Here is a 13,659-nt window from a genome sequence, read left to right on the forward strand (position 1 = left end):
AATTTTAAATTTTTTTTTATTTTATCTTGTGGTCACAGTGAGTATTAATGAAAGGCAATAACTCACTTTAATATGTAAGGATAATTTTAAGGGTAAGCAGTTAGTTATAAATAATTAAATTAGGTAGTTTGATAACCTTAGTATTATGGATATTAGGATAATTACACTTTAAAAGCTACAAAACATTTATGTCTTCTAACAACAACACTCAAAAAATATTTATCCGTTAGTTTGATTTGAAGCCTTCTCAAACATTTTGGCTACTTTATATCGATTTCCTTCTCTTTAAGCATCTTTTCTAACAATTAAAAGATTTGTCACTATGCAAACCAATGTTCTCGCTAGTTTCTGCGTGCTTTATGTCTTAACTTGTCAACCTCTCCACAATGTACCTATGAGGGTTTACTTGATCTGGTAAAAGTTAAATAGTCCAAAACCTCGGACAGATGTGAAGCATATTATCGCTATGTCTGAAAGTATTTACAATATCAGACAAAAGTTTAAATAAGCTTCTTATTTAAAAAGAACTTAAAACATAAAGGCATTTTCTGATGCTAACAAAATCAATTACAGCTCACGGTGACGTAATTAAACAAGAACAGTCTAATTCAAACTAAAAATGTGGACTCGTGGTCAAAGATTATACAATTTAATTTCGCTCAGTAACTCTATCATATGAGGAAACAGAAGTGGGAAATTATAGTAAAGGTTCAAATCATAAACTATTTGGTAATTTACATAATAATAACTGCACATATCTTTGAAGAATAATTTTCTTTATGTATTCAGTTTCTTTCTTGAACACGTTTCTTTTTCATTTTAGAATTTTTGGATTTAATTAAGGATTTATGTTATTCTAAGAACACTAAATGCATTTAGAATTTATACAATATATATGAACATTCAAAAGAAATATAAAATATATATTGTAAAGGCCGGTTACAGAGCTGAAGTGCCAGAATTTTTAGAATTTAGTGACATACCGAACAACAAAATCTACGTAGAAATGGCAAAACTTTTAAAATTTAGAGCAGACATTGGAAGCAGAATTTATAAGGGCACTAGGCAGCAGAATTTAGGATCCACAGAGATTGCATCAGGTGGGAAAATGTGTACCAGCTCTGTGTATGATGCATTAAGACATATTAGATTAATCTTTTAAATTGTAAGTTTTCAATTTATTTATTAATAAAAACGTCCATATCTATAATGCCTGCCCATGTGATAAGATTAGAAGCGTTTTTGACTTTTTCCATGCTTGTCTCTAGTGAAAAGTAGAGAAAATAAAACGAAGATAAACATGTTAAGATTCTAGTATCAGAAGTGAAACATTCAAATATTATGTTTTCATTGTTCTTCCAGACGTTCTCCAAAAAGTAAGAAATTCATTGCAAACTTTCTGTAAAATACATCCATTACGTGTTGATACCATGGAGACATTTTTCATTTTGTCATATTTCTTGAATCTTCTAGAATTGTGGATCTATAAATCTTGCCTTCAAATCCTTCAAAACTTTCCAAGCTGCAATGCCTAAAATCCTAAAGAAAAATTATCCCTACCGATTCTGCAAGAGCAAAAAGCCAGAAATATTTTGGAAAAAAAAGGAGGGAAAAAGTGTAAAATTAATTTTATAGAGAAAACTGGTGTATATTCTGAGACAAACACATGGGAAAAACTCTTACTATGAAAAAATTAAAAAGAAGACATTTTTAATTAAGTACATAGCTAATTTTGCTTTTGCTAAGAGCTGTTTTGTAAATTGTGCTTTATAGCATTATACCTTATTTGTTTTTCAGTTAAAAAATATTGTATAATAAGTTGTAAAAATGAAACTTTATAATATGACAGCAAAAAATATTTTATTTTAATCTTATTTTTTAAACATAATTTCAATATATTACCATTATTTTAATGAAAATTATCAATGTTACAATATTTTTAAAAAAAATCGTCGAAAAATTCTCAGATCTCGGAATTAAAAATTTTCTATAGAAACTAATCTTAAAATCGCCAAAATGTTGATAAGTTGCCAAATTTAGAACCGTTTAATAAAAGAATGCACATCCCCAAAGCGAGAAGTTGTTTAAGAGCTCTTTATTAGAAAAAGTGAATTTCAAAATGCTTATGTTTCACTTCTTGCTCAGAAATTCGAGTATCTTATCATTTCTATTAGAAATAGAAACAAATTATAAACCATGAACCCATTCAAAAGATAACCATATATGTCAGTGAATTGCCAAAAATATTCCTCCAAAATGCTAATTCACACTTAAAATGGCAGTCGTAAAAACAGACAGAAATTTCAGATGATTAAAATTAAGGACCTTCTACCGAATTTGGCCAAAATTAAGGACTTTTAAGGACCAAAATTCAATTCCAAAAAAATCTAAGGACTTTTAAGGACTCTTAAGGACCATACGAACCCTGTGTTTCTTTGGGGGAAAAAATCTCACGTAAATCAGTTTTATGTTATTAATAGAAGTACACTGCATAATTTAATAAAATCTGAAATATCTATGCAAGATATTTAGCTTTATTATAATCTTTTTTTTTTCCCTCATTTCTTCTTCATTAAATGTTAATCACAAACTGAAATTTACATAAACTCAGGAAATGATATGATTACTAACACTTATGTAAACTTCAAAATGTCTTACTAACACAAAGATTAATAAGTAACTGAATAACATTTTACTGTTTGCAGCATTAACTACGAAAGTCATCCCTTCGAAAATTAAAGTTTCATAAAGTAAGAACTTTATTTTTAAAGCTAGTGACTTCAGCCAAGGATTCATTAAACAAGAATCTTAAGCAATTTTATTAAATTTTAATAAATAAAAAAACATCATGGCAATATGAATTTGAAAATTAGACAACACTCGAAATTACATTCCTTTAATGGAAAAACTTCATGCATTTTGAAAGAAGCAGATGTCACATGCAAGGGAAAACAAAGTAGACTATGAGCAAGTAGTGAGATTTGGGATATTATTGGTGAGAGAATAAAATAATAATACAGTCAAAAGTTGTTAATCTGGACTCATCGGGACTTCGGCAATTCTGGATTATCGATTTTTCCGGATTATAGATCATCAGTTTAAATCTGGTAAGATGGCATGCAGAAATTATAAAATTAAAAATATGAAAACATAATTTATGAAATAAACAATTATGATCTAAAGGGTATCAAAATTTACAAAAAAAAAGCTTAATATTTATTTGTTTACTTTATTAAACATTTCTTTCAATGTAAGTTGTTTAAGTTGCTTCGTTTTATGTGATAATACTTTCTAGTTAATTCTATAAACAGGCATAATTTCTTCTTCAGTTACAAAGTTCCGCTGTTAAAGTCCTATAATTGCTGTGTCGAGAATACCGACTAATTTGTCAATCGAATTTTTTCGTTTTCAATAACCTCTGTATCACTTTCTTCTTTATCGGAAGCGAATTATAATGACGAGGAATTTGATTTAAATCATACCAAAGACGGAGTACATCGAGATGAAATACTACATTTAGTAAGGAATTATAAGCCAAATAAAATAAAAACATCTGCTCTGAAGATAAGGATAGTGCTGACAGATTAACTTCCAATTCATTGCGCGCCGCGGCGTTTCGGCATTTCCCCCCGCCCGGGGCGCAGAGCAGCGTGAAATTGATAAACAGATTTCGGAATGATTTGAGAAACGAAGGATATGCCTTTATCCATTTTTTGCAGCAATTCCACTTTTTGTTTAATGGACTTCTAAACATACTTTCGCTTTGTAGATCCTTTACATATTAGTAAATACATATCGGAAATTCTATTTGACATAATCGAAAGTTCAAGCTTACTTTTATAAAATTGCTCTAACAGTCTGCAAAAATAATAAGCCAGATCCAATTCGAAGATTCAGGAACAACACAATCTGCAACATTAACTGAATTAGATAATTTTAGCTTAGCTTATACCGTGCATTATACACTAAACGTGCAAGTGTAAACGTATTATGCACATGCGCACACGCATATTCGCAGCCGTAAAAGTCTCAACGTGACGCATGCGCAGAAAGTTTGTAGCTTTGAGGTCCAGATTATGGGTGTTTGAATTAACAACTTCTGACTGTATGACTTTTTAAAATGTTTCATTGATATATTATCATGTTACTTATATAAGTAAAAAAGAAAATGAAATCCCAGATTTCTCAATACTTCTCAAATGGACTTCGTATATTGCAATGTTAATAATATCACAAAAAAATATAAACTGCTGGGTCAAAAATATCGTAATGTTATGCGAGTTACATAAATATTTTATTAAAAAATCAAAGTACTTATGTGTTATCACAACCACATTGGTAAAAGTAACCATATTTTTCGAAATGTGTAAAAAATCTGGCAACCATTCTTCGGGCAATCATGTTCATAACAGTCTTTCATTCAAGCAACATCACCATTTTTGTATGTGTTCTCTTAGTTGCATCCGAAGTTCCCATGGTTCTATAAATAAATCATAATATTTTTGTCTTTTTTTTTTTTTTTTTTTTTTTAATGCACTTGTGGAATTAGCCAGTAACGGAAGAAAACTGCAATACGATTTCTGCACAACTACAGAATTTAGCCACAAATTCTCTACAGAACAAACAACAAGGAGATGTGGTTGATAAACAGATGTTGTTGCCGAGGTTTATGCGATCCCATACATTAATAGTTCAGAAATCATTTTGAAAAAAGTTGATTTGTGATGCTTGCACACAAGTAAATTTTACCTTTTCTCTAAAAACTGCCAAACTGCACCAAGGTGGTTACATTAATACAATTAGTACCAAGATTAATATTTTTTAGTTGATTGTCACTTGAAAAATTACAACAAAATATGTTATATGAAAAAAAGAATACTCTTTCCCCTTAAAATTTAATGTATTTCTTTATGAATCACAGACTGTCTCATTAAAATTTTCAAAAGAGTCATTTTGTAAAAGCATTTGGATATCCATTTCTCTATGGTTATTCTTTCTCATGTTTATGATTTTAAAACAACTATTAATTTAATACATTTCTCATGAATACAGACTTTCAAAAAAAGAAAGAAAAACTGAACAATAAGATATACAATGCAGTGCATTATTAATTAAATTAATGCACTTAGAAAAAAAAAAAAGGTCATTGCATTTAAATAACAATAAAATTTGTGATCTTTATAGATCAGAAATTTCAAAATTAAATTTGTGAGCTAATTGCATTAAAAAGTAATTAATTGAAAATTAGCTGATCAGCATTTAGATACAATTAAATCTTTACCATATACTATTTACTTATTCTTACTTCCTTGTACGAAGTAAAGGAAGTATTGCGTTATCAGAGAAAAAATCTTCCGATTAGAAAATTTAATATTTTCCACAATTAAACAGAATATTATAATTTGTCAATAATATAATTAATATATCACTGTGAAGGAAAAGTTTTAAATTTTCAGTCTGTAACATTGTTTTTTCACAATATGTTGACATTACACTGTTTTTGAAATTTTGAAAAGATGTGGAAATAGCATCTAAGCAGAAGAATGCTTTCAGTGTGCTATCCTTTGCAAGAAGTCAGTCGGTAATCACTGTTCTGCATGAATTTAGGAGAAAGTACAATACAAATAAAGCACCGATATCTCGGAGTATCAGAAGGTGGTACAACCACTTCCAGGAAAGTGAATGCCTGTATAAAGGCAAAAGTCCAGGGCAACCAGGTGTTTCAGCAAAGAAAGTTGAAAAAAATGGAAAAGGCTTTTTTTACACAATGCAAAGAAATTGAAGGTTCATGCTGATTGTGAACTTAGGATACCTCAGTATACCCTTTGGACTGTGATGGGAAAAAAATAAGCATTTTAAACCTTACAAATTGCAAAGCATGCGAGCACTGAAGCCTAGTGATGAGTTACAACATCTAAGCTACTGCGATTTCATGGATGAAGCTATGCAAGACAAACATTTTTGCAATCAACTCATATTTAGAAATGAAGCCACCTTTCAAATAAGTGGCAAAGCAAACTGCCATAGCATGTGAATTTGGACATCGGAAAATCCCCATGCCTACATTAACCAAATAAAGGACTCTCCAAAAGTAAACGTCTTTTGTGCAGTATCTCCATAAAAGGTTTATGGACTGTTCTTTTTGCTGAAAAATCAGTGAGTGATATTACCTACCTCAATATGCTACAAATTTGGCTTTCCCTTAGTTGAAGGAAGATATACAAAATTTCATTGTTCAACAAGATGGCACACCACCCCATTGGTCACTGGAGGCTAAATTTCCTAAATTTCTAAACAAAGAACAACCACACTATTCCATTGGTCACAATGCAGCCAATAATTTGGTCCTACACAGCTACCCTCCTAGGTCACCTGACTACCCCTACTTCCTTTGGGGATATGTCAAAGATCTTGTGTTCATACCACCTTTGCTTACATGTTTGCCCGAACTTAAAGAACACATTTGTGATACTTTACAAACAGTTAAAAGTGAAACATTACGTCATTTTTGACAAGAAATGGCAAATCGTATTGATATTATATGGGTGACTCAAGGAAGTCCTATCGAACACTTGTGAAAAAAAATGTAAAATTTTTTCTTTACAATGACATATTATTCATAACTTTCTGTTATTAATTATGGAGAGTATTATATTTTGCATTCAGATGATTCTTTCCTCATAACCCTGTATTGTGATCATGAAAAATTTCAGGTGTCATATTTCAACAAACGTATCCATTTTGACCACTCTCAAACACATTTGAACAATTTTTTGCATAACATCTGTACAAGACTCCTTTTTCCAAAACAGATTATAAAATGGATTTAAAGTGGTTTCAAAAGGGATTCTTTTCATGAAGGCTATACATACGTATATATCTTGCATAATTCAAAAACAATCAGCCGTAAAACATTGAAATTTTGTATATGGAACTGCTATAACATGTAGTTGTGACCTCCCCTTTTTGTTGAAATTGGCCATGACAAATATATATATATATATATATATATATATATATATATCCCCCACTGACTACAATAGTAAGTTTTTTTTCAGCTATTAATATTTTTTTCATGTTCCAAAATTTGCAGCAAAAGTTTTCATTTTTACTTATATCATCAGTTACAATTTTTAAAAGTAAAAATGAGATAGGACTTCAAGTTTACAAGACAACCCTTTTTAACAGCAAGTTTGACTATTCTTAAAATGTTTTATAACTTATATGAATAATGTTTTTGGAGTTTTTATGTACTAGTTTTTCTCTCACTTTACTACAATTCTGTAATTTATATGATTTTTTAATTTTAATTTTGTTTATTTTCCACATTTATACTTGAGGTTTTTTATTTTTATTGCAATTTTAATTCAAAGAGTGGGGATAGAATATCAATCAGGTAAGCTCTTCAACAATATAAGACTATCCGAGAAGTAATGTTTCAAAAAGGAAATTATTTACAATGGTTTAAAGTCTTACAGTGTTGAGAGGAATGAAACATGTTACTTACTTATTAATCTACCCGATTTAATGTTTTAAATACTTACCCCTCAACAAGGTCTGTTTGAAACATTAAATAGAGGTAGTGATTTTTTTTAAACATTGTTTTTTTAATTTTAGTGATTACACCACTGCTTTAACAAGTTTTAACGTCCCATACAAAAAGCTTAGATTGAGATCTTTGACTACTCTAAATTTTCTCAAGGTGTCTTAAATATACACTATACCTTTTTACTGAAACAGAATAATCAAAATTTCTACTACTTTTGAACTCAGTATTTCATGTATCTCTCTCTCTCTATATATATATATATACCCACCCTCTTATCTGGCTAGGTAAGCTCTAAGTTTTTATTCTTATATGTTGATAAATAATGCATTTTTTGCTTCTTATGTTCCAATTACGGAAGCTCTGCGATTTTTGCTCCTATATTATATTGGCAAACTGTGCAATTTTTGTTTACCTTTAGTTTACCTGCATATAACAGTTGTAGAACTACCAACAATTTAAAAGTCCAAGTGGTTACTAGGCCTAATGTACCGGCTGTTTGTTTACATTTGAAACTCTTATTAGTGCAGTCAATTAAGTCAGTTGGTGCACCAAACTTGGTGTCTTTTTGCCCAGTGTGAACAAAAATTAACTTTAAATTTTTTTGCTCTGAAAATTTTGTTTTCCTGTCAATTGGCCTAATTGCTTTGTTTTGCGCCGAAACTCAAATTTTAATTGTAAAAATTGTTAACTGTTTTTATTTGTAATTGGTGTTTTAGGTTTATCTCTATTTTACAGTTTTTAACGAAAATGCTTTGAATTTTTATGTATTTTTGCCCTGCCATGAAGTGAGAACCCAATTGATTGAATAAGAAATATACACCTCAATGAACCTTTAATGAAACCTCTAATGAAATTTCAGAAAACAAGTTAAAATGAAGCGCAGCAAAAAGTAAGTATAATTTAACAGGCAGTACAAGGTAATCATGCGGTGTCCACATGAAATTGCTTACAATTGTCATATTAACACTATTTCTTCTAAAAAACTGACAAATTTTTAAGGAAGGAACACAAATGAAAAGAAGTCACATGATTTAAAATTAATGCTGTTTATTACATAACAGTGTGAACATATATAAGGTACTAATTCAGAACTCAAACAACAAAAATCAGCGTTATATTTACAAAATTTTCACAGGACTAGTTTCGATGGTTTTACCGAACCACCATCCTCAGCTGCAAAACCGCAAATGATCAAGATAGGAAATAATGATTAGATAAGATAAGAAAGCCTGGACAAGAATAAGCAAGTGGCGCCATCTGTTGGTGAAACCAGAACTAAAACATAATTTCTTTAAAGGCCGAAGGCAAATTTGGATTGGAATTAGGATCGTTAACTAGAACAGAATTTGGATTAGAATTAGGATCGTTAACTAGAACTTCCATTGGAGAACTGGATTTTCTAGAGACATTTCACATTTATAAAAATCTTTCTGTTCTAGTTAACGATCCTAATTCCAATCCAAATTTGCCTTCGGCCTTTAAAGAAATTATGTTTTAGTTCTGGTTTCACCAACAGATGGTGCCACTTGCTTATTCTTGTCCAGGCTTTCTTATCTTATCTAATCATTATTTCCTATCTTGTTCATTTGCGGTTTTGCAGCTGAGGATGGTGGTTTGGTAAAACCATCGAAACTAGTCCTGTGAAAATTTTGTAAATATAACGCTGATTTTTGTTTTTTTGAGTTCTGAATTAGTATTTATTCGGCGTGTTATTGTGTCTTAAATATATAAGGTATCTGTGTGTGTGATTATGGCAGAGCCTTGAGGGCTATCTGCCTAAGGGGAGGGATGCTGTTGTGGCGCAGTTATTATATGAGAAATAATTATTTTTTATTTCATATATTTGTTCATGTGTTTAATTATTTTATAAAATTAACTAATATTTTGTTAATATTCATATTTATATTTCTTTTATGCTGAATGGCAACACGTAGTTCACATTTATATTTAAACTTCTTTATGCTGAATGGCAACTAGTTCTGATTCATGATTGCTAGGTTTTGGTTTCCAAACGTTGCTATTCTAATAGCGTCGCATTTCAATAGCTGGAAAATAAAAAGCAATAAACTTAGCTATTTGTTTATAATTCATGCTGTTCCTAATCATAAATTAATTTTAAACATTAGTAGCCAAAGCCACAATGCCTTCGTGAAGGACTTTCTAAGGAAAACTGGCTTGTATACACGTTACACATTTGGAAAACCACGAAAACGCCCATGCAGCCAACCCGTTCGCGGAATTCGAACCTTGGACTGAACTACCAGTGTTCAGCGACTTTACCACTCGGCCGCTGGTGGGCGATATAAGGTATTTGATATTTAGAGAATGGAAAATATATTAAATAATATGTACGATAATAAAAACCAAAAATAATAACTAACTTGAAGACAAATGATCTTCAACTTTTTGTGCTTCATCACCAGAATATGACAGATTAGTAACAAAAATATGAGGTATTTCTTTAAATGAGTTTCTCACATGGTGAAAGAAAGCAGAAAGAGTCGAACATCCTGATGTGTGAGAAGACACTATAAAAGAAATTATTCATTATTAGAAATAATAGTTTTTCTATGAATAATGAGCATACAGCATTCTACTCTAGCAGCAAGCTAGTAGAGATAGATTTATGGAGGGTACACAAGCTGAAATATAAAAAACAGCTCACAAATCATTAATTTTAAGAATATTAATTTATTTAATATATTCTGTCTTAAGATGAGGGGCCCAAAATATTCAGAAGAGGTGAATGCTCACTACATTAATCTACTACTGTGCAAAGGGGAGAATATAATCTGTGCTGGATTTAAAGGTTAGTGGCCCACTTCACTTGAACTTTTTGGGAGGATATTATCATTTCAGACAAAGGGTAAGTTAACTAGTATTTCTAGACTGTCATATGCTCCACCCCCATAAATCTGCCTCTGCTTACAATTAGTATGATGAAATTATTTACAATAACATTTCCAATGTTTATTAGTTACTGATGTAGAATTTCCTAACACATAAACAAGTACAAAATTCTTAAAAACCCATTTCATCAGCACAAAAAATTAACTAATCCAACATGAAAACTGAATGTGAAAACATGAAAACTATAACACTAAACATGTAAAACCATAACATGCAGATATAACCAAAAAAGAAACAATAAATAATAATGTTTGGAAACAAATCATAGAAACATTTATTTCTATTCATTTAAATACTTTTTTGTTAATTTAAAGAAGGCATAATAAGACATATACACAATAAAATATACATCACAATGACAATTATATTATATGAATTCAAGAATATAAACATATAGAAATAACAAAACTTATAAACTTATTAATTACATTTTATTCACTGTCACTTTCTAGCAACAAAGACACTCTTCTGTGTTACACATTTTTTTGTGACTATGAATAAATCCTTTTGTTGTGTAAAACATTTTAAACACCATGTTCAACACAAGCAGTGAAGTGCCTTTTTGGGTACTAAACGAATTAATACTAGTGATTCTAGAGTTCAGTTAGACTATGAATTCTTCAATCAGTTGTTGCAATCTTGCTTTGAATAAATGTTCATAGACTTCTTGAGAACAATATATCATAAACTTGCTGGAAAAAGTGATCATGAGGGATTTTAGGGCAAAATGTGTATTTAGTACTATTATAAATGCTATAGTTGAAAACCCATTCAAAAGACTATAAAATAGTGAAAAAATTTGCCTGCCCTGTGCCTCATCTAATTTTCATTTCTTGAAATCCTTTCAGAAAAAAGAACACTTATCTGAGCTACAACCTTCATGATGGTAGTTAAGAAATGAAATGAAAGAGGTTTACCGAAAATCAAAATCAAAACTGTTTTAAAAATTATAAACTTAAATGAAAATGTAATACTTAACATTAAGATTATGAATATCCTATTTTTTATTAATAATATTACAAAATATTCATGTTTATCATTAAAATATTTTACTTCTGATCTCCTTTCATCTACAGTCACTTACTGAAGATTGTTTTCTATATATATATATATATATATATATACAACAAAATCAAGGCACACACATAAAAAAGAGCATTATACAGGTTTGGGAGAAATAAGGAAGCGAAAGCTTACTTTTTTAAATCTTTATCATTTAGTAAGAAAAAAAAAGATTCCTTCTGATTACGTGCACCCCCATGACAACTTTTCAACTCATTGACATCTATGAGAATTGCCGAAAGATATTCGTTTGACTAGCTTTATAGCTCTCAGGAATTGTTTTCTTCATAAATAATAATAAAAAGAAGTGCTTTATAAAAAACAAGAAATTTTATGAGAAAATAAAATATGTATTTGGCCAACAGTTACAGCTGGTACATACTATTCAGCAAAATAACAATTAAATTTAAAGCATGTAAAACTACTTGTGTTCAAGCACATGTATGGAATATGTACACGTCAATTAGTTATAGCCGCATGTAATACTTGAAAATATTCCATAGCAGTTTTACTACTGAAGCTGGAATTTTGTATAATTAGAAGGTACCAAAAAATAAATTGGGCACCATAATTAATTACAGTTATCTTTAATTAAAATGGTATCATAAGACAAAACATGTTACAATAAATTTACAGCTGCTTTTTTTGCTTTGTCACCTAGCAATGCAACATACATGTTGCAATGCCTTAACTAAAATTCTTTCTTATAAAATTATAAATGCCTCCTTCTACAAATTTGCCTTTTCTGTATTCTGTAATAAAGGCTTCAATCAAATAAGATTTGGCATTTCATGAAATAAATTTACAGCTAAGCCATTTGATATATTGCCATTCTCATTTGATTAAATACTCCCATTTTCATTTGAATACAAGTTCTGTCATTCAGAGAAAGGCATCATTTTCAAGCAAAACGCTTGAAAAATCAAGTTGAAAATACCATATTTGAAGGCATATAAGACGCACTTTTTTTCCTAAATTTGGTCTCAAGAAAGTTACCTGCGTCTTACACATGAAGGACACAGGTTAACTTTAAATACTGAATGCTATTTTTAGCCCGGATAAAGGTCTAGGCACACATAACTTTTTCTACATCTGCCATAATTATTTTGTGCATGTGTGAAATATCTGTCGCCAAAAAGCGCCAAAGCTCGAAGCTGATGTCAGAGTTCGAACAGGTTTGACAGTCACATTACGTCTATGGAGCCTTTCCTTCTTTACATAGACTTTCTTTGACTCAGCCGACACACATGTCGGTATCGGTGCTACTCTGCATAAACGTGTCGGTACCGGTGTTTAAAACTATTTGTTTAAAAAAAAATACCCTGGAAAATATGACTACTGGAAACAAGAGATTAAGCTATACAATTCAGTATGAATTAGGAGTGTTAAACTACACCAAAGTGCATGGAAAGAGAGCAGCAGCAAGGCATTTCGGTCCACCACCTACTGAAAAAAAATTTATACGTACTTGGTGACTGCAAGAAGATCAACTGAAAACTGCTAAAAACCAAAAACATAACCTTTGATCCCCAGCTCCATCTTGGCCTGAACTTGAAAATGCCATAAAAATGTGGGTGATAGATAAGAGGAAATCTGGGATAAGTGTTTCAACTAAAATGATAATCAATGAGCCCAAAGGATTTGCAGAAAAACATGGGAATCAGAACTTTTCAGGGTCTGAGGGCTGGTGCTACAGGTTCATGAAAAGACAAGGCTTATCAATGCGCACAAAAACAACTATTGCACAGAAAATGCCAGCAAACTATGAAGAAAAAATACTAGCATTTCATAGGTTTGTTACAAATGCATGTAATTGTTCATGTTAATCCGAAAGGCTGGATGGACGAAGCTGGAATGAAACTGTGGTTACAGAACGTATGGGCGAAGCGACCTGGTGGACTCTTAAGAAAACCCTCTCTTTTGGATTTGGATCAGTTAAACGCCCATAGAACTGAAACCATAAAGAATAAAGCGAGAGAATTAAAAACCCAGATAGCTGTCATTCCTGGTGGACTGAGTAGCCAATTGCAGCCTTTAGATATATCAGTGAATAAGGCATTTAAGGAAAAAGTGTGAGAACAAGTGGATAGGAGAGCCACATCACGCCCTCACACTCCCAGGTTGAATGAAGCGGCCCA

General features: G+C 30.9%; 1 protein-coding gene across 5 annotated transcripts in view; it reads right to left on the minus strand.

Annotated features, from left to right (window-relative positions):
- The window catches only part of LOC118192119 (serine/threonine-protein kinase ATR-like), a 391,326-nt gene that overhangs the window by 357,224 nt on the left and 20,443 nt on the right, over window positions 1–13,659 (minus strand). For all 5 annotated transcript variants that reach the window (XM_085810548.1, XM_085810547.1, XM_085810546.1 and 2 more), the window contains one exon: window positions 9,931–10,077. In XM_085810548.1, coding sequence (XP_085666674.1) covers window positions 9,931–10,077 — 147 coding nt within the window. The remainder of the gene's footprint in view (window positions 1–9,930; window positions 10,078–13,659) is intronic.

This window comes from Stegodyphus dumicola, chromosome 2 (assembly GCF_044657685.1).
Source record: "Stegodyphus dumicola isolate Sdum_Otavi_A_Nest chromosome 2, ASM4465768v1".
Lineage (NCBI taxonomy): Eukaryota > Metazoa > Arthropoda > Arachnida > Araneae > Eresidae > Stegodyphus > Stegodyphus dumicola.